Source organism: Micrasema longulum, unplaced genomic scaffold (assembly GCF_059751315.1).
Source record: "Micrasema longulum isolate JH-2025_06_02 unplaced genomic scaffold, ASM5975131v1 h1tg000242l, whole genome shotgun sequence".
Classification (NCBI taxonomy): domain Eukaryota; kingdom Metazoa; phylum Arthropoda; class Insecta; order Trichoptera; family Brachycentridae; genus Micrasema; species Micrasema longulum.
In genome coordinates, this window is record NW_028277447.1 from 304,867 (window position 1) to 328,510 (window position 23,644).

The 23,644-nt window shown below is 32.0% G+C and overlaps 2 protein-coding genes across 3 annotated transcripts in view; one reads left to right on the forward strand and one right to left on the reverse strand.

Moving 5' to 3' along the window:
- The window catches only part of LOC148283400 (HEAT repeat-containing protein 5B), a 155,265-nt gene that overhangs the window by 127,714 nt on the left and 3,907 nt on the right, over positions 1 to 23,644 (reverse strand). The gene's annotated exons all lie outside the window — the stretch shown is intronic.
- Rcd-1 (Required for cell differentiation 1) lies at positions 20,381 to 22,938 on the forward strand. Its single transcript, XM_088223556.1, has one exon. The coding sequence runs from the start codon at positions 21,003 to 21,005 to the stop codon at positions 21,897 to 21,899; it is 897 nt and encodes a 298-aa protein (XP_088079682.1). The 5' UTR covers positions 20,381 to 21,002; the 3' UTR covers positions 21,900 to 22,938.

The following is a 23,644-nucleotide window of genomic DNA, read 5'->3' on the forward strand; positions in this document are numbered from 1 at the left end:
CAAAAATCCAATAAAAATCAATAAATGGGTAGAAATTATGAAGAATTTAAGGAAAGAATCTGATTGAGATCCACAAAAAACAAATGCTGTTTGTAAACATTCAAAATATTTTTTTTTTATACACAAAAAAACAACATCTTTCCATTTTTTTGCGAATGCATTCTCTTCGAATGAAACCCTGTTAGATCGATAAATAAAACATTTATGCTCCTAACTTCTTTTTTACATATTCGATTAAAGATTTTAATGTCTACGAACACGAACAGCGCAAAGATCTATAGTTCTCTAAAAACCGCACGTAAAGCCGTTTAGGAGGAGTACGTGACATCACACGAACAGAGGAATTATATATAAAAATATTTATTTTATAAATTACGGGTTGACATTTTTTAATCCACTTAGTGTGATAGATCGAAAAACCTGTTTCATCTTTCTCACGACATGGTTGAACTGTTAAAACTGATAAAAAAAATTGGCTCATTGTTCAAGTCTATTAACAAATTTTTAAAAAATCCACTAAAGTTCCACGCTGTAGCGTATCTTGATATTTTTTGTTAGATGGTACCAGTGTATAAACAAAAAAATATTAAGTGCAGAACCACCTTTAAAAACAATGCATTTAGTCCACCCTACCAGGAATCGATCCTAGGACCACAAGCATTGTAGGCAAACGCGCAAACCACTATGCTACGAGACGAACTTATCTCCGGCCAATTTCTTTTCCAGGATTTTTCGAACTATATTGTTCATCCGCCCGGACACAGAAAATTATGTGATATAATTATTTATTTATTTATTTTAAAGAAACAAGCAATCGACAATGATATAATAAGTTTAAAGACAGACCAGCAAAGTTTCTAAATAAAAATCATACACATTATTAAATTGTGTTACAACAAAAGGATGTGTTTATGCGTATTTGTATGAGAGTAAGTGTAGATGTGTATTATGTGTATTTGTGTGGGAGTAAGTGTCCAGGAGTGTGCATCATTAAATAGTAAGTGGGATCGTATCGCCGCCAGAAATAATAAATCTTAATTTATTTTTAAATAAATTGAGGGGTATGTAAAATATATCAATAGATGAAAAAAAACATTATAGTTAGAGCAAGAACGATAGAGGAAAGAGTGTTGTGCAAAGTTAGTGCTACAGACTGGCAGATGGAAGAAATACTTTTTTCTTGTCACGCGAAAGGGGACATTAAGATTAATTTTGGAGAGTAGGTTCAAAGAATCTACTTTATTATTTAATAATTTATGTAAATAGAATAATTCAGATACAGTGCGTTTATTTTCAAGGGTAAAAAATCCATTTCGTTTTGTTTTGTGGCAGTTTTGTTTTTGGCTGTAAGTACAAAGCGTTTTATAATCTAGGTATTTTAAAAATTTTCGTTGCACATTTTCAATCCTTTCTATGTTTGTTATGTATTGTGGGCCACACGACGGATGCAAACTCCAAATACTAAATACTAATTATGAAGGGTCTTTATAAAAATTTACCTTTTTAATATATCCCACGCATGCCAAACTAACGCTATGTTATACAATTCTCGTAACACCATGATAACAATGTACAAATACGACAGAAAATAGAGGACTAACACACAACGAAATTTAAATAATGTTAGGTGGCTTAGTGTCAGTTAACTTTATCAGTATATTGGCTCAAATGGATAATTAATTTTATGGGGTAGAGAACCATTCATTTCTTTATTTTCTAGATTATTATATTTTTTCATTATAATTTAACTGACCATTTTTTTTCTAATTCTAATTAAGAATATATATTTTTGTATGTTTGTTGATGTAGATACTGGGAATTTATTTTATTTTTTAATGACATATTTTAGGTATAAAGACGATATGTTCCATCAGCAAAGGCAAACATTCAAGAAGCAAGCGGTATTATCAGTTCTGACTTGAGATGACACACTTGCCATGACTGCCTGACTGACTGAAAAGGACATAAATTATATTGTTATGGTATTTGTTACAATCAATATAGTGTAATGTTTCCGCAAACCAAGTTTTGTAAAATTTCAATTAAAAATAAACGTAAAAATGGCATTTTTCATTATAAAAGCAAAATTATAAAAGCGCCATCTATGAATAATTAGTATCATATTTTCGTTTAGAATCACCTTAACTCTGTGGTAAATAATTCCTTTGCGCGCGGTAAAGTAACATCCTGTTACCACAAGTACAAGACGGAATATTCTAAAGTTCAGACATTTGATTTTTTTTTTAAACATGGAGATATACTATTTAATAATTCCTTTTCCATAATTTACAGAAATAAACATATAATTTAGCCCTGTTATAGATAAAATAAATTAAAAATCATAAATACGCTACTCATTTTATATGCGTGCGTCCCCCATCACTGTCAATAACCGAATGAATCTGTTTCACAAGAACACGCCACAGAACAGCGTCTCTATCTTACTTGTTATGAGTTATATCTTAGGGCTCTCTCTAATACAGATTTATTGCTGTGTTGGAGAACATTCATTTTTCACGTAGCAAGGATAAAATGTTTGTATTAAAATCCAGCATAGCTATACAAATCATTTGCATATTTATATAAATTTTACTTTCCAAATCCGGTGTGAAAATGTCCATTTGAAGATTATAAAAAAATACAACTTCATAACTTTTAAAAATAACGGATATATTTCAACTCTTGAATCGCATGTAGACTGGTGTGACATCACAGCCACACAAGAGTTAATAGCTCCCTAGGGGGTGAAAGGGGAGTATTCACAGATGGTTCCATTTTTAAAAGTCCGTGATTGAAAAGCGATTATTAAATCATTTATAAACTTTATTCAGTCCTTGACTTTTGATTTGCTCACCCAGACCCCAGAATATTTAGCTTGGGGCCCACTTTACAGAAATTATGAGTTTAATGAGCTTCGCGCTTCTGGGAAATCAATAACCTCGCGAGAAACGACCGACACACTTCTGAGAAAACATTATACAGAAAAACTTAATGAAAACACGATTCCCAATTACTGTTTCTTCAATATTTATTCAATTCATAAAGCCTTTCAATTCGTTTCATTATAAGTCGTTTATTTTGTGAATACAAATAAAGAAAAATTGAGAAAAACCCGTCTTTGAAATAACGAATGGAGAAAATTCGCATGAAAATGCAAAGTTTTTTCGTGTGTTCACTTATTGTAATAAAACGAATTATTTTATTCGATTTTTACAAAACACAAACATTATTGCGTCTTAACTTTATGTAACTAGTATAATATTATTAGGATAATAATAAAAGTTTTAATATACCGAGCCATAATCGGCAGAACAACGTAAGCGACATTTTTCGCAAATTGCGTTTTTCCAAAAGAAAAGTGTTCCTTATTTTCCCCTGCACAAGTGTTAAAACCACCATAGCTTTATTAAATTCACCTGCCACATTTAAGGATATTTATTTTTATTTATTAAAAGAAAACAACAGCTATTATAATTTTTAAAAATACAATATTTATGAATAAACCAAAATTATAGGCCAATTATAGTTTTCTATGTTTTAAAATAAAATTTTGCTTCGGCCACTTTCATGTTCAATTTATTATCTTCAAATTATAACAACAAACTGTAGTTCGATACAAATACCCGTATTCAGAGACAAAACTTAAGGTGAGGAAAGTACATTCTAATCTCATATGCAGAGAATAACCCAAAGGTGAAGACAATAGAATGTACTTACCTAACCTTAAGGTTTGTCTCTGCATACAGGTCTTTATTGAGATGCCAGATACCTAAGTTTAGTCTAAATTTGAAATGGCGTAATCTGCTGGTCTAAAAGTAATTATATATTAGTTACATAAAACTTATAAGTATATTTTTTAACAGAAATACCTTTAAAAATAATTGTTTCTATTAAAATTAGGTTTTTTTAATTTTTTTATTATTGCGCGATTAAAAAAAAACATTCGTTTTAAAATGGCAAAATCGCAGATTTCCTCATTTTGCGTGCGTTTTACCAGACTACAGCCTTAAAGCGGAAGGTACGAGTATTCAAACAATTTGGCTGCAATTTCAGTATTGGCCGTGACCAACCATTATAAATCCCACTTGCCGAATTATTAAAAAAAATATATATTTATGGAAAAAAATAATAAAAAAACCTTCTGCTGAATAATTCACTATTTGTCGCTTACGTTGTTCGGTCGATTATAGCTTGATATTACATTTAAACGTAGATAAATAAAACGTTAGTTTTGATACATTTTCTACTTCGTTCAGATACAAGAATTCAAGGGGGAATAAAATTTAAAAGAAGTGACAGATAAAAAATGACTTCGGTAAAACTTACTTGAAAAGAACTAAGCAACAAAACATTTTCTCTTGTATTTTCCATCGGAAGATGAAGTACGGGTAATGTTCGGATTACATAATACGACTATAAAAGTTTTCGTACCTATACTTAACCTGTTTTATAAAAAAAGTAAAATAACGAAGTTAATATTAAATGTAGCCTACCAACTTCTGACAATTATAATTCATCGATAGGCAGAATGGATTAATTTCCGTCGTGCCAGCGCAGCGATAGCATAATATTGTGCATTATTAGTATTGAAACCTTAGAGTATATACGTCTGATTAAAACAAATGTCGTTTAACATTATTTCCTAGTAATAAATTATACGCAGAGAGTTGACTCCTTAGTTTTAGAAAATCATATTTATTTCAGTGCCTAACACATGTTTACTTGAAAAGGGAATTGTTTAGTAATAATTTTAATCGTATTAGTAATAGACCCGATGGTGTACTGTCAGTTCCAGGATGCAGAACTAAGTTCGCACAGAGACACTCCTTACATGTCTGTCCTAGATCCTTTAATCTTCTAACTAAGGAACTAGGAAACATTAAATCACTGGTACAGTTTAAAGTAGGTTTGAGGTCTTGGATTAGCATGGAAGGAACAGATAGACACATTCTTAAAAAAATTAAATAAAAAAAAGCAACTGCAAATAAATCATGTCTTCGCAATATCAGCATATGTTAATTTGGTTTTTCTTTTCATGTTATGCCATATTTATTTGCTATAAACTTTCTAATAATTATAAAAGGAATGGCCCACGCTCAGACACTAAAGTCTTTGTGCTTTCTGCATAACTACATTTAATTATCGCACCCCTGCGGTGCTATTCTGAACTGCTCTCGCGGCCGTAGAAAAGACTTTTATCTCACGTATTTTGAATGTAAATACGCGAGATAAAAGTGTTGTCTAAGGCCGCGAGAGCGTTTGGAATATCACCCTTGGTGAGTTTTTTCTTTCGTACAGTTCAGTTGTAGGGGTCAGGTAGGGTGAGTTGTAAGTTAGTTTAATTATTTTATTTTGTTTCCTTTGAATCCTTGCTACGTGTCTTGTTACCAGTTCCCCAGAAGGCGATCGCGTAGCTCAATTTTCTTTTAACATAAGTTTCGTACATCACGAATGTATTTTTTTTTGGAATGAGGTATTTTTATTTCGCCTAGTAGGCATTTTCATGACTAGCAAATAAAAATAATAGTTAAATTAGAAGAAAACAACTTAAATGATTAAGATAAAATTATAAATAAAACTTCTTGGTTTAGTTTCACTTTTATTTCATTTGACCAACGAAGGCTTTCGCCTAAGAAGGTACCTTCGGGACTGGTATTTTTTTTTTTGAGTTTTATTTTTTTTAACAAATCAGTAAAATACATAATTGTATTTTTGTTCCCGCAAATCTTGTCTGCGGGTTACCTTACATTTTTTTTAATTTATAAAAGGTAGGTACATAGTTTTATAATAAATGAAGAATAAAATATATTTATGTGCAGACTTAAGTTTCACTTGCTGTTTTAAATAATTTTTTGACTATTTTTTAAACTAATTTAGGTTTCTTTCCTCACGATTTTCAGCTGGTATTAAATTAAACAGTTTTAGCACTACACTCCCCATTGTTCTATCTCCATAGTGGTTCTTCTGTCGTGGCACCGTTATTAACAACGTTTTGAACTTTTATAATATTTGTTACATAATTTGGATATACAAATAAGGATCACATAAGTATTTTATTAGGGGACAGACAACATAATTACAACTGGTTTCTTAGGCGAAAGCGCTCGTTGGTCAAATTACGGCGATTCTAAGCGAAAATATGAAAATAATTATTCATAGATTTGATAATTTTTTATTGAAAAACGCAATTTTGACGTTTATTTCTACGTATTTTTTGTTTTGTACACCATTTTGTGAAAAGGACCTAAATTATATTGTTATTGTATTTGTTACAATCACTATAGTGTAAAATATCCGCAAACCAAGTTTTGTAAAATTTTCACTGAAAATAAACGTAAAAATGGCATTTTCCAATAAAAAATTATAAAAGCGCCATCTATGAATAATTCGTTTCATATTTTCGTTTAAAATCACCTTAAATAAAAGTGAAACTAAACATGGAGGTTTATTGATAACTTTATTTGTAATTTATTTATTTATTTTTGCACAACAACAGGCCAGGACGCCAAATTTCAGTGGTGAATTACATCATCACAGAACACCCAGGCTTGAGAAAAATCACATTTTAATTTTTGTGTTCTCACCGGGAATCGAACCCGGAACCTATCGTGTGTGAGTCAAGCGTCTTGACTCCTACACCACGGAGGCCACCAGAAAGTAATGTTATCTAAATCATTTACTATGGAGTTTTATCAAGAAATACCTAAAAAAGTATCTACATATATAAGAAAACAAAAAAAACTTTGTTTTTAATTTGAATGAATAATTACAAAGTAAGGGCTTCAAATATAATTCAGGTTGTTGTCCCGTGGCTAGAGTTACGGACTCACTGACCAGAAGTCTGAGGTTCGAACCCCACTCTACTCCAACTTGATTTCCATTTTCTATTGGGAAGTATTTACAACTCGTCGACAATGGCCACAAAAATTGAAAAATTTGGGTAAATTATAAAAACGCAAATATTTCTATAAAAAAATAATTTTACAAAAAAAATGTAATAAATCAACGAGAGGGAACGAAAAAAAGTCATTGAGAAACAATAGACTTATTATTTTATCTAATTTTTTATATGAAACCCAATTTGTCCGCTTTGACGAAAACGCAATTGACTATTTATTTAATATTGCACTTTTCTTGATGCAACTAGCCCTAAGCTAGTATCAGGTTTTAAATAAACGTAGAATTAGAAAGAAATTAAAGCCAGTTGGTAGCGGATCCACATTTATTGGGGGTGGGTCGTTTTCAGTTCTTTATCTTGGAATTCAGGCCACGTCTAGGTAGTCTTGGAAGAAAACGTTTATATTATAAACAATGAAGAAATAAGGTATATCCCTTAAAGGAAAGGATTTAAGATCGTGATTTGAAAGTACCAAACACCAAAGGGGTGGCGAGTTAAATCGTGAATTGATGTTAAAGAAAGCTCTTAGAAATATTAATTCATCCGATTGGAAAGGAGAAACGTGAGAGCAATATTAATTATACTGTATACACAGAAAGAAGGAAGTCATAGAGAATTTAAATTCTATAGATATTCGGTTTATTTCGAAAGGAGGAAAGGCACTATAATTTTTACATTGTACAAGTTTGCGAGAAATTAGGCCAATTTATTTTAATCTAATATAGAATAAATATATTTGTAAGTTTTTTTCCGTGTAGAGGCGGACAACATTTCTATGTGAAATAGAACCAGAACTCTGGACGAGGTTGTGCTACGTGGCTGAAAACAATGCTGACGATGTTTACAATAAGATGCAAATAGATTCAAATCAAATATCTTATCGGCTGGATATAAATAAATGAAAAATGAATGTTTTAAAAAGTAAATGTATGATAGTAAGCAGTAAAAAATAAAAGAATCTAATAAACTTAATGTTCACGGGGAAAATATAATAAGATAATATGCTAAAATTTACATCACATTCTGAGTATGTCAACAACAAAATTTCTTAAAAGGTAGGATTTTTAAACACTAGTAATTTAATTTTAAAGGCAATTGTTTGGACACATTTTAATTATTGTCTTAGTATTCTCTTTCTGAGCACTGAAAATCAATATAATGTCATGCAGAAAGTTCAGAATAATGGAATGAGGATAATATTGAGATGTGACCGATGTACAAAAATTCAACACACGTTGATGGTACTGAACATATTTTCAATAAAGCAAAGAGTAATTAATTTTTTTAATCAAAAAAAATCAATTATAAATCATATAACACAAAGTATTACAAAAGTATAATACGTTAAATTACATTCCCAGGAGTTACAACAACTCAATTCGGGACGTAAATAATAATTACATTTAGAAAATAACACATATTGAGAATAACAAAAAAACAAAGCAAGTTAAGCACTTTTATAACTAAATATAGCACAACAATATATACGCCAAAAACCTTTTCTTACACAAGCAGAAAAAATATATACAAAAAAAACCCTTTTAATAATAAAAAAAAGTAGTGAATCTACTAAGGGAGATAAGGTCATTAACATCACATGCCATGCAGCTGATGTTGCCATAGTGATGATGAGAACATATCCATCTCAGTTAGTAAACATCTGGATGTCTAAGAAATGTCGTATAGTACAATGAACACATGATTATTGGAAACATAATTCGGATATACAAAACGTGTGTCAGACCAAATCATGGTGTATACAACAGAGGCGAGGATAGATAGAGAAAATAAAAAAATACGAAAAACCTAGTAGAAAAACTAAATACTTTAGTGTTAATATTTCAATTGAAAAATTAATTATTACCCAAATACATCTTAAGTGATGTGCAGCGTAGTAACGAAATTTATCGCTGTTCTACGAGTTTCAGACTCCCCAAATCCAGAATCCAGGCAACTCAAAACAATCTGGACCAAAAAGGACTTAAGATGTTTAACGAGTTGCCAAAAGAGATTAAAGATGCTGGGTCCATTGCATTGTTTCATGGGATGGTGATGATTTTTGTCAAAAACAAACATCCATATCGGTAGAGTATAATCGGAAAGCGTCTAGATTTTATAACAACATTTTTTTTTTAAATGTTGAATGAGGTTGAATGATGAAATCAGGTGAGAGTGTAAATCTGAGTCAAGTATAATTGATAATATTAAGAAAGGGTCTCTGAGATGGTTTGGATATGTAGAACGAACGGACGACGAAAGAATGGTAAAACAAGTATATATGGCGAAAATGAACGGTAACGTGAGATAAGACTTGGCATGATCAGATAAACCAAAATCTTAAGTCTGGTCATGTCAAAAGCAGACAGAACCGAAGGGCATGTATGACAAGATGTATGAATTTGGAAGAAGCTAGGAACATATGCTAGGATAGACGTGTGTGGCGGGCCATTCTCTCTGCCTACCCCTCCAGGGAAATGGCGTGATGGTAGTAGTAGTTGTAGTATGTATATTGTTGATAAGTTTAGGTGTTCAAACTTTTTGTACAAATATCTAAATGAAGTAGAGTAGAGTCCCGATACAGACATCTACTGAAGAAATATTCCATAAATCACAACTTATGACACCAAAACAATTATACGCTAAAACAATACTCACTTATAGATTCAAAAACTACTCTTACTCAAATAAAAGACATAACCCCTACGATACATCACATACAAATAATATAATCACTAGATCCTTAACACATAGACAACTTAAACAAATACAAACTAAAACCACTTTCAGACAAAGGGATTTTGAGTATTATTCAATTAAAATCTATAACCTACTTCCACTGTCTATTAAAACAATTAGTAACGAGAAAATGTTTAAAAGGGCTATAAAAAAATGGATAGTGGAGCTAGGTAGAAGTAAAATGGATTGTCTCATTCGCCAATACCAATATTAAACCAAGTGCTCCACAAGTGTACAGCTTATGTTGGGTTTTTGTTATTTTCAGTGTGTGTTTTGTAATATAAATAATATAGATGTACATAAATACCTTGTTTTTAAAACTGTTCGAATATTTGTTAATTATCTTCGTTTTTTTTAGTTAGTCTTCTTTTTTTATTCTCAAATGTAATTTTAAAAAAAGTATATTGTTAAGTATCCTCGGCACGGGAAACCCCAGTGAGGTCACATTATTTTTATTATTAACTATAGTTTGTAAGCAAAAAATATGAATAAATAAATAAATAAAATACATTTCAATCGCGGGTTTGACAACTTGCGCGACGAGATTATAACTGGAAACCTCTTTATTGATTGGGCACCGAGGGTGGCCAAAAAAAAGGGTGGAGGTTGAGGCTTTAAAATACATAAATCACTTAACTGGTATTACTGTTCAAATAGAAAGTCATTACAAAGCGTCGAAATGATTTGCGACTCAAATATTTCAAGAAAATTCACCCTCATGATTATTTTACATTATTTAAACGGTAGCTGGGAAGCGCAAATATTTTTACATTAATTATTTATTAAAACCAACACAGTTATACAAAATACATAAATTAAACAATATATAAAAGTAAAAACAAAAATCCAGACCGATTAAGAATATGACATAGAAAATATATAAAATAAAATCTAAAATATGTTATAAGCTACTACTATGGGGAAGAGGAAACCAAAATGACAAAAACAGACTACAAAGACAGCAAAATAAAATATTAAAGTTAGTATAAGACCTCCCTTATCTAACAGCAACTTAAGAAGTCTTTAAATAAACTAAACTTCGCTGGTCTGTCTTTAAACCGTATCTTTTTTATGTTATTATATCATTGTCAACTGTTTGTTTTTGTAAAATAAAATAAATAAACAATTAGTTGTAAATTAACTTTTTTAACAACAATCTTTAAAATCAATTCATACATTAGCCACTGATGTAATGAATCATAAAATCAATCAAATCAATTGGTTTATAAAAAGAGGAAACGGATTCGGAGTTTTCTTGAAAGAAATGTATTCCGGTATTTTACACACTATAGATATTTACCATTGGCGTGTCTCAACGGTTTTGCTTTTTATAAATTACTTTTTATGAGAGCTAGGACCATCCAAAAATCCATAAACGCGCCCAGTTTTATCTGCCATTTTCGAACGTACAGTATATAAATGAACAAAATAATTTTGAAAAACGGAAAAAGTACCGATACAGAAAATTTCATTCTGATACTTTTTTATAAAAAAAACAACCAAATTGGTTTAGTTTGGGGTGCGGAAAGTGGGACAACGAAACGTCGATTTTGCCGATTTCAGTTGGGCTCGGGCTTAATGAATCCAACGTACAGTTGTCTTTTTTGCACATACATTTGCTAGAGAGTGACAGAACGTTTATTTTTGTATGGCTAGGTGTGTTAAAGATTCCTATTTCCTTTCACCATATTAGTTCATTACGAAGAGCGTGATCAGAAACAGTAAGATCGTCTGATGCGATTGTTTTATTACAGAGATCGCGCAATCTTAAAGGAAGATACTTCAAAAGAAAGGTTTTTACTTCACTGTTTTTATCAGGTACAGTGTACACATATAACTGAATCATCAATATAGCGAAATCAGTCGAACGGGGAACTGTACCTACTTGTATAGTGTGACTCAGACTGGACGTATATAAAATATACGCATATTGCTCATTCTCATTACTAACCCTTCTGGAGGGGTTCGTAGAACATTTTTATAAAAAAAAGGTAGTTTGAGTAAATGGGCAGCTTTAGCCATTACTGTATACTGTGAGTACCTACTTATTATGTGTCATCAAATTTTCTTTCTTACTTTTGCTTTATATTCGCTGTATAGATGCAATAGTATACACAAAAATACACATTTGAGATTTGTTTACTTATAATTGTGTTTTCATGAATCGTGTGGTAAAAAATCCCTTTGCGCGCGGTGATGCAACATCATGTTAGACGGAATATTCGAAAGTTCAAGTTCAAAGACATTTGAAAGAAAAAAAACATGGAGTTTTTCTAACGTATTTTTATGTTATTTCTTTTTTACATTTATGTATGAAAACATTTCTCCACAATATCCATATTTATTTCAAAAATACAATTAATTATTATGAATCCATTTAAAGTATTTTTATCGGTATTCGTGGTATGTGATATTTCCCTATAAGCGCCTCAATTTTTTCCGATCTTTTTGGTATTCGGCATTACAGCTAGCTTCTGACTTTTTATTTTAGAGCAAATAATCCGCGTCGTTCTTGGAAATTATTTTTAAGGCGTGTATGTTTTTTATACGTACTTTACATTGACAATTATATTTTACAAAAATAAAAATAATTCTATTGAATATACATATACTGCAAGGCAATAACATGTGTTTCAAGAATTTTGTTGATTAATTATTACTTTCAAACCCAGGGTACATTAAAAACTGACGTTAATAGATAATAACATACCTAAAGCATATAAAATAAAAAGATACCAACACTTTTAAAAATAATACTTCAATACCTACGTACATACAGAATACAAAATATTTTTTATATTCATATGAATCAATGCAGATAAAGGGTTGAATAGCATTTGCATAAATGTTTCACATACTAATAAAAATAAAAAAACCATGTGAGGTAATAATCACAGAAAAAAGAAAAAATATAGTAAAATATAGATAATTAAATAACAAATATTTACAATTGCGGATACACATTACCGATGATCAGTACATGAATTTTTGAAAACATTTATTTATAAACGGACAGGTAAAAGACGCGAGTAAACATAAGCGTTCGAAATATGTTTCCTTGACCTGCAGCCAATTGGCATATGTTTGATAGAACAGACTTTAGTCGGTTGCGAGCGTTTACCGGCTACTTTTCTTCTCGAAATTACTAAAATGTCTATATGTACGCTAAGATACTGCAGTAGCTCATTAACAAATAACTATCGACGTGCTTAAAAACATGCTGAGTATTTGAGCGATCACAGTGGACAATAATGAACATGCTTAAGTTATCGCAGTCATAAGTCAACGCGTGTGTAATCTCTAAGACATCGCTCGTGTCGGTTTGTTTTTTGTTTTCCACGTAAATAAACACAGTTCATTCGCGAAAAATCGGCGTTTACTATAAAAAAAATAATTCAATATATTGGACTTGCAAAATAGTAGGGAGTATCAAATGAAAAAAAGTGAAAATTAAATTACAATTACTATGGCGACTGCTTTTATTAACATTTGGCTTGCCAACCGCCGGCTAAATGCAATAAATAGCATGATAAATAATAAATAAATAAATGAACATAGCAGTTTTTGAATATTTTCGATATTTACACCGGTGAAATTCAAACATGTGATTGCGCAGCAGGATTATACGTCGCGAAACGTAAATATTTTGACATTTAATATTAGGTGTTTACGGATGTTCCGTTGTGATCGCGAATACGATAAACAACCATGGTGAGAAATCGTTATCACGTCGCTTGTTAGCACGTCGATAGTTATTTGTGATTGAGCTACAGAAATCTATCTGGAAAAGCGATAGTATAACCTTTTACCGGTAATTAATGTTCTTATCTTAATCAATACTTGTTTAAAATAGCCATTTTAATGCCAAAAACATCTTATTAATATGTTACAATTCGTGAGTTATCTCCTGTCTCCGTCCTGCTCAGTTAGTCGGGCGTAAAACGAAACGACAAACAAAGGTGACGCGCATGCGGAAGGGAGTGACATACTGAATACAACTTACAGTAAACCGATGTAAACAGTCCGTGCTTTTTACTTTACTACTTATTTTGCTTGTCAAACTCGACGTGATATGACGTGACGATACTCGCTATCTCCGCTGGTCAATCCCTGTTCTTTGGGGAAGACGTTTTAGCTCGGATTTGTATGGAGTGTTATCTCTGTATATAACAATATATCTCAATGGTAAAAGATCGATTATTTACGTACAAGGCATTACAAAATATTATTAACGTAACGTATCAGTTTGCAATGTTTGCATACAAGGAAACATGTTATGATTGCAAAATAATAAAACACATGTTATACAAGTTAGTATCTACCGGTAGGAATTGCGCAATTAGTTCACAATTTTCAACTTACGGACAAAACCAGCAAAATGGCTGCCATCCATTTGGTAAATTTGACATTTTAACGTACGTAATACAAAAATACACCATTCAGGTAGAAATTCACATAGCAATTAAACAACTTTTGTCAGCACTTAAATGGTGCATAGTGCCACTATTTGTAGCGTATCTCGATTAATTTACAGTAAAATCGTGAAAGTAACGTTAGTTTTAACGTCTAATGACGAGTAAGAAGACATGTAACGCTCCTATATACCTGCGTGAAAAACTTCAACGCTTATTAGTTCATGGTTTATCTCTTCGTTCTGATTCTCAAGGCACTCTCTCAATACCCATCCACAATTCCTCTTTCTTCTCTAACTCATATAGTGTCCATGCGGCTCGACTGTGGAATCATCTTCCATCCACCATCAAAGATGTTACTGCATTATCTCGGTTTAAATCACGTCTGCAGAAACATCTCCTTTCTCTTCCTTAATCTCTCCTCCTTTCCTCTTTCCTCTTTTTTCGTTTTTACCATTGAGTAAAAGTTTTGATTCAAGGTAATTTATTACGTTTATTTCTATTTTTATATATTTTTAGCTTTTTAATTTTTATTTTCTATTGAATATGTTCTGTAACTTGAATTATAAAAATAAAACGTTTATTTTATTAGTTGGTTGGAAGAAATTGCCATTTGGCAATAAGCCCGCCAATGCACAAAAAGTTGAATAAAAATGTAAATGCCTAGACTTCTATATTCCTTCTCAAAAATGTTTCCCCTCTCTGTTGCGATAAATTTAAATGGGGAAGTTCAGCGCTACGGGAAATTGTATATAAAAAATGGTTTTTTACATTTGATTGTACGGCGAAGTTTCTCGAAAATGTATGAAAAAATTACCAAATGAACTACGTCACATGTTCTTCCGAATCAACTAATGTTAGAGTGCTGTAAAAGATTTCTGGTTTCCGGGAAGTCAATTCGCCAGTCAGGACAACTCACCGACGAAAACTAGTGACGTCACTGGCGGAGTAATTTTAAAATTACAAAACTTTAAAAAAAACATTGAACTCCCACATTCTGTAGTCGTGTATACATTGTAAAATATAGATACAACTTTTTTCATTGGCGTGTTTGAATAATTTATTGCCACATTATTTCATATCGGTACCGGTAATGTTGTTTCAAAAATGGCTGTAGTCATATGGAAAAAAATAATGATGTCAGCTATTTCCTCGGTTTACCAATTGACCACAATATTATTAAATGAATCATTTTTTTCTAATAAGAGAACGCGACATTCGCAAGCTGATTTATTAAAGTCCATCGGGTGAAAAAGATTTTTAAAAAGCGGTTATAATAATTCACAAATATTTATGACGAAACATATGAATTTTTTTTATAAAATTAACATCTTAATTTAGGTTCAAGATTTCAGATCCTAAATAATTTCACCATGTTTTTATTTAGTGTGAAATCACTCAATTAATTAATGTTAGTATATATTAGATAGTATTTAACCACACATCGACTTTTTATGTCTACCGGTTTCGAGACGTACCCGTCTCTTCGTCAGGACACTCACTACACCAACATACAAATACTAAAATACACTGTCACATTGATTTAAGTATTTGCATGTTGGAGTAGTGAGTGTCCTGACGAAGAGACGGGTACGTCTCGAAACCGGTAGACATAAAAAGTCAGTGAGTGGTTTAATACTAATATTTACGAACATCAATTAAAATGTTTGGCCAGAAAGTTTATGCTTAGAACATAAATAATATCACTCAAAAAAATTGACTACGTCTATCACTAAGGTATAATTAAATAGAGGTGATGCTTCATTCAACGCCAGGTTCAAATTATGTTCTAAAAATGACCGTAGTCGCGTCATGCCGCATCAACGTTGCCGTTGCAAAACGCGTAGTAGAGTAAAAAAACTAACTGTCTATGCCAGTTAACCGTTAATTCAAAGCTGTATGTCGCGCCCATAGAATAGTCCAGAAGGAGCGTAGAATCATATTTGAATACATCGGCCTGTCCAATAATTCCCCCACTATGCCTCACTTTCACCGCGCGCATTCGTGATGCCGCCGTGTAATGTTGCACGATGGGAAAAAATATTATTATAACACAAATGTAAGGTTAAAAAAAGCAATCTGTTAATTCATCTAAAATTTTATTGTGCACTCGGAAATATTGATTGACACAACAGAGTTGATAAGTAAAGGGTCATTTAATAAGAGTAATTGAATTAATGAACTTTAAACTTAAAATATAAAACAATTTTTATTGTATATAAAACGGATATTTTTATATCATGTTAAAAAATATTTGATGTTTTAAAGATAATGTCGGTCAAATGTCCAGGATAGAGTTGTTTAATCCGAGATCCAATTTTCATTAGTTCTCTCATTAGATGAGCAAAGAAGGGTAAAAAATATTACTACCCTGGCAACACCAACAAAATATTTATTTTGTTTCTTCGACAATCTGACAGATGAAAAAATAATTCAATTTTTAAGTAATGCATTTGTTACATACTTATTCATTTGCTAATTACACATGAAATGTGATTGCATCCTGTTTCTTTAATATCCTAGCAGTATTTCTACACTTTAAAAGGACACAACCCAGCATAGTTGAATTCAAATCAGGAGTTGCGTACTGAGCGACGTCTACAAAGAAACTAATGGGTCAAAACGGAAAACCTAATCATTTATGAGTAGTTTCATCGCCTTCTGTTTGATGTGCGTATGCGGTTTCTGGACTATTCTTCATTCTATGGTCGCGCCCTTCTACGCTGCTTCACATTTACTTACCGCTGCGCGTAAAATACCAATTCCCATTAAATACCAATAAAGTGCAGAAACCTCAACGAGTGGAACGCAAGAGACGGTTAGTGCCGCATCTAGTTCATATATTAATGATGTCGAGTTTATTTGTCTAGGCATAAAAAAGGAACAGTCGTGTTCCGGAATCGGTTGACATATTTAAAAAAATATTTTTTATTTGCTTTCTTACTATTTACCCAAATATTTCAATGTTGGGAGCTATTTCCAACGAATTGTAAATAAATAACTCAATATATAAAATATAGAGTGTATATCAACGTGTGGGATCGAACCTCGGACCTCTGATCTGTAATTCCGCAACGCTAACCATGGATCCAAAACTTTTATTTTAGTGGTTTTACACAAAATAAATACTAATTTAAATATTTTTTATTAATTATATTAACCCTTATTTTAACAGAACAAAAAAAATGTTTTTACAGATTTAATGGTTAAAAGGCTTTAGATTTTTAAAATTTAGATTAAAAACATATTTTTATATGATATTCAACCCAATTTCATATAACATCCCCAAAGAGTTTTGAGAAAAAAACTCCTTTAGGGACATGCAGATAACAATATTTATTTGCAATCGTATTTATTTTGAAAACTATTATATTATAAAAAACGTGTTTTAGTTCACGAAAAAAAATAGAGATCACATCCATCCCATAGGATATATTGCCAAGAAATGGGTTAATAATAATGTTGTATTAATGGATATTTAAATTTTAAAGCGTTAATAACAACACACATAAACAAACCACCACGCCGTTTCCCCGTAGGGTAGGCAGAGAGGATATAAGGCCATATCACTAGGTATGTCTTTGCATACATACTACGCTTCCTTTATATTCATACACTTTTTCATGCACGCACGCCGATTATTCTTACTTTTGACATTTCCATCTTCGAGTATTTGTTATTTAACAACTGTACTAAAAATGTGAATCAAGTTGCGGTAGAGCAGGGTTGAACTATGGACCTGTGATACGCGAGTCTTGACGCTACCACGGGACTACAGCCCGGTTCGAACAAAGATCCGATGAACGATGTATGTACACCAGAACCTCTTTTTAGAAGGGGGATACGTTCCACACAGCACCGTGTAAAAAAGTATAATAAAAATATAAAAATGCAGGACAGGTAAAAATCGGGATTTTTTTTAAATGTTCACTAATTATAACGCCGTTTAACATGACATCGAAGTACTTAAAAAAATATATATTATACGCCAAGTAAAAGAGCGATGTAAGGCATCCCAATAACGAATAGTTTAATAGTTACATTACTATTCCGCATTGTGAAATTAATGTTTAAAAAAAAATTGGACCGAGTTATTTCGAAACCTGGTAAAAAAAAAACCGTGTAAAACGAGGTTTCAGTGCACAGGATTTTAATATTTCTTACAAATGAGAAAGTTCTATGCTTTTTTGAATGTTTTTTTGTTAATATATACTATCAAACTAAGTAAAATTTTACTTATATGTATCGTATTATCATCGCTACGTTTTTTTAAAGTTTTGTAGTTTTTTTAATTGCTCCGCGCGTGACGTCACTAGTTCTCTTCGGTGAATTGTCCTGATTGGTGGGTTGACTTCCCGGCAACCTATCACAAAACTATCATTGGTTGATTTAGAAGAACTTATGACGTCATTAAAAGTAGTTCATTTTTATTAAAATCATTTGAATTATTTTTTTCATAAATTTAAGGAAACTTCGCGTTACAATTAAATGCTCAACTTTTTATTGCAATTTACCGTAGCACTGAACTTCCTCATTGTGTTGCACATTCATTTTAAGTAATATACATTTTACTAACAATTATAACTATTTTTTTTTTTTAATTATAAAACCACCACAGCCAATTTGATATATTATGTTAAACGCGTATTCGTCATATTAAAAAAAAAATATTACAAACATAACAATACGCAATATGTAATATGTAATATGCAAGAAAACGTGATTTAAGACCGAGTTCTATGAAATGAGACGCAATCAACGAACGAACAAGACGCCCGTTTTTCGCGACGCTCGGCGTCGAACTGACACAGCACGCAGCAGCCCTTGTACGAATAACGTATAAGAACCCCATTCTTAATTTGAAACACCATTCGAAACATTTGGAATATCATGACGTTACAAAAATGACGCCGAATAAATTATTATATGATTCTCTAATAATACTGTTATGTACGTAATTAATATTATAATTGTACGTATGTATTTTTAAAAATAACATTAATTCGTGCTGCTTTACCGCATTTCTTCGATTGCATCAAATATATAAAAGTACAGTAAAATATATTGAGAAACTTCGTTGAATTGTGAGTAATTTGATTATTTTTTTCACTACCAGTAACTTTAATATTGATATTTTTATTTATGCAGCAGTTTCTTTTTTTATTCTTTCTTTCTTTTAATTTCATTTATATTTTTGCGAAACACACTCGATGATTAACTAGAAGCTAGAAGGAATTTTGCCGTAACAAATCGATTCCTTAGAACAGGCATTTGCCCATAAAATAACCGTTTGCAACTTTGGGCATGGTAATTATTTGGCTTGCCAAACGCTTCATATGTTGGGCCTCTTCCCGGAACATACACATGTTGTCAGATTGGTTTTTGTGCCATTTTGTTACTTCAATATTATAATGTATGTATGTACATTTTTAAATTAAGAATAAATGTATCATCACAATGATATGGAGTGGCGCATAGGGCACTCCCTCGGTACTTAAACTGCGTCACTATTGTTGCATGGAAGGAAAGATGATCAGTCTTACGTTTCGGGTGCCAGTCCAGAAACAAAAAAGATTGCAGAGTAGAACAACATTTGCAACCAATATTTCACGTCCACTCTACCAGGAATCGAACCTAGGACCTCAAACGTGGTAGGGGAACACGCCAGTCACCACACTACGAGACGGATTTATTTCCAGATTTTCACCTGAGAGTAATCATCGAGTAGAAACGCTCGACCAGGGTTCTGGTTCTTTTTCGCACTTAGAACTGTACTCTTCATCCGCCTGGACACAGAAAATCTTGAGTAAAGAAATCAAGTGGAGATCTTATTTGGATATATTTATCTTAATTGTTTGATATTTCCATCGATCTTATCGTATTCTTAAACTAAAGATGATTAACAGCAAAGCTGAGAAGCAAAATGAACAAAAAATCGATACCGAATTTGTATGTGTAATATATTTCTCATTTGAAAAAAGTCTAGTCGGCATATTTGCGTCTGATATTTTCAAAACTGTGACCGAGATGAAATAAATATATTTTGAAAATAAATATATTACCTACAACCTACCTTTCCTATCAAAGTATATTTGATAATACTGAGGAACTTACTACAATGACGTTGATATTTTTTTTCCATTTAAATGGTATAATAAAAATGTATATTTTATGTAAAACAACCAAAAAAAAACAAACATTAAGTTTTAAATATAAAACATGAAAATATGTTTTTTTTAAATTTATTTTTAGTTATTTTATTTACATAAACAATTTTATTTTCTAATTACCTGCCTCAGGTAGCCCTGTATCGAGACAGGAATTACTATTTTTTTCAGTTGAGTCGGTGGGTTTCAACATACTATATGATAAAATGTGGATAAATAGATTTTTTTTAATATTTTGCTCATTAATTAACATAATTATATAAAGTACACGTCTTAAAAAGATAAACTTATTTGGTTTATGATAAAAACGTGAAACATTTCGATGGAAGAATCTTGGTTTTACCAAGTAATAATTAAGAATTATACGTATTCGCTATTCTTATTATTATATCAATATACTATACCAAGGAGTATACATTTTCAAACATTTTATATATGGAAAATAAAAATAAATTAAACCAATTATAAATATTAATAGTAGAAAAATATGTAGGTATCATAAGAAAATATTACTTTCTTTCACCAACATGGCTCGGTTGTTCGAAGTTACACTGGTTTTAGATATGCAGGTGCCAAAGATGGCAGATATTTTAAGTAGTGGCAATGTTTTCATGCTGGCAATACTCACACGAATACCGCTTCTGTTTTCATGGCGTTAATCTGTGGTCTTCTCTACCTAAAAAATCGAGGAAATCGCTTTGTTTTTTTTCGGTTGTTTTACTTTGTTTTTCGCATACTTGTCAAAATATTGTATCATAATCTATCTCGAAGGAAATATATTCAGTTTAAATGATACAAGACTTTTTGAAGATGAGTGCACAACCGAGTCCGGCCAACCTCCAAACCGCTGTAGATCGAGAAAAAATATATCAGTGGATCGTGGAATTGTGCAGTCCAGACACTAGAGAAAATGCTCTCCTCGAATTAAGCAAGAAACGCGAAGTGGTCCCTGATCTAGCGCCGATTTTGTGGAACAGTTTCGGCACAATCGCGGCTCTGCTGCAGGAAATCACAAATATTTACGTCGCTATGATACCGCCTACACTGACAGCGCACCAAAGTAATAGAGTATGTAACGCGTTGGCTTTGATGCAGTGTGTGGCTTCGCACCCGGAGACCCGCTCCGCCTTTCTTCAAGCTCATGTTCCTCTGTTTCTATATCCTTTTTTACACACAGTGTCAAAAACTAGGCCGTTCGAATATTTGCGTCTGACGAGTCTCGGCGTTATCGGCGCGCTCGTGAAAACTGACGAACAAGAGGTTATTACATTCTTACTATCCACGGAAATTATTCCACTTTGCTTGCGAATAATGGAGAACGGATCGGAGTTGTCTAAAACGGTGGCTACATTCATATTGCAAAAGATATTGCTAGACGATAGTGGCCTCACGTATATTTGTCAGACTTACGACAGATTCTCGCACGTGGCGATGATTCTAGGTAAGATGGTCCTATCGCTGGCCAAAGAGCCATCCGCGCGTCTCCTGAAGCATGTGGTGCGCTGCTACCTGCGGCTGTCGGACAACCAGCGCGCGCGGGAAGCGCTGCGGCAGTGCCTTCCGGACCAGCTGCGCGACGCCACCTTCTCCCTGTGTCTGCAGGAGGACAAGTCCACTAAGCACTGGCTCGCGCTGCTCATTAAGAACCTCGAGGCCATGCAGCCGCCTGCCAGTCCCGCTCAATAGCATTTAACAAATTTCTTCTAGAAATAAGTTACTAGCATGCTTATAATTTATGTCATAGACTGTGCGGGTATTGGAAAAGGACGTGAATATATTTTCCCCCGGTAAAATTAACTTTCGAAATACATTTTCGTGTATTATGTACAGTTGTAATGAAGTATGATACTCGCATGCGTTTTTTGTACTAAACTTAAATCTGCTACTTATGCATAAGAATGAATGCGAGTAGCGAATTGTTTTTATTGTTCTAAGAATCAAATGATGTAAAATTAAATTATAACAAATTACCATTCGTTTCAATATCCTTGCATAATTTTCTGTATAGGGTAACTTTTCATAGGTTATATTTTGAGAATGTTCAAACCTTCGTTTACAAATACTGTAAGAAGTGACTTTGAAATACTTTAGTTATAGTATCTTAATATAAGAAATACAAACAGTACCTCAATAGGTATTGTTTGTTTGTGATCATGCATTTTATGAGTTCAGAATACTAAAAAACAGTTCCAATGGTTTTTTTATTAAATTGTGATGTCAGTAACCTTACGGCAAACAATCCAGGAGTAATAAAATATGTTATCAATTTTAAACTATCAGTTGTAATCAAACCCATGTTCAAAGTATGTTAGATGGCAGTGGTACCTAATTTAAAAAACTGGAAGAAATGTGTTTACGCTCTTTTGCTTTTTTATTGTTGCATGGCATTATTTATGTTGAGACCACAGAGGTGTGAATAATGTGAATGGATTAAATGTATGTAAAGATTACGGAAGGAAAAAATTCTTCAATGAAAGTGGTTATATTTTACTATAAAATAAAACACTTTTAAGTTCATACAAAACTTTAAAATTTGAAAAAGGAAGCAGCTTTTCTTTACTAAGTTATCTCAAATTGTTTCCTTCTCCCTTTAAATAAGTAGGTATCCTACTTAAATAATAACTGTAAGACTTGTTTTGTTTTTTTTTTGTATGAAAAAACATAGAATTACTTATACTTATAGTACTAATATAACTTATTGTACAATAAACTGTTATTGAAATTGTACCTTTTATAATTATTAATTATATGTTATTCAAACTTTAAAATAATTTATGAATACCGATGAAAAGAAGAAACAATCATAAGTATATCTCCTTTATGTAATAAAAAGATATAATACAATCTCTACTATATGATATAAGGATGTGGACAGTAAAGCCAATTTTTATGATTGATTTGAAGAGTTTTAGTTTTTTATCATAAACATGGTGTTTTATTCCCTCAAAAACGTGCTTATGTATATTCATCAAACTGAAGTAAATTTAGAACTATTTCTGTGGTAAAAAGCACTTTTTTTCAGTGGTTGTTTATACTAGGTTTGTACAAATACCATTATTAATAAAAAAATATATATACATGAACCCATGAAGATGGCTTTTTTTAAAAAATTTATGATTTGACAGCATTGTTTATTTTTATGGATGAGATATAAAAAAAGCAAATTTTGACATTTATGGGAGGAAAGTACTTAAAAGAGGCAAAATTAGCAGTTCACAACGTAGTCCTGGTCCCGACCCTGATGTATAAGAGCGGAGTATGGACTTTGAAAAACAGGGATGAAAGTAGGCTGAATGCTGTCGAAATGCGATCTCTCAGGCGAATGTGTGTTAAACTATGTACGATAGATGCACAAATATTGAGATCCGTACATTATGTAAGGCTGAGCCAAACATTATCGACAAAATCAAGAAAGGAGCTCTGCGCTGGTT

What these genes read in the sequence shown, in the direction of transcription:
- Rcd-1 (XM_088223556.1), top strand. Translation starts at nt 21,003, where the DNA reads ATGATACAAGACTTTTTGAAGATGAGTGCACAACCGAGTCCGGCCAAC.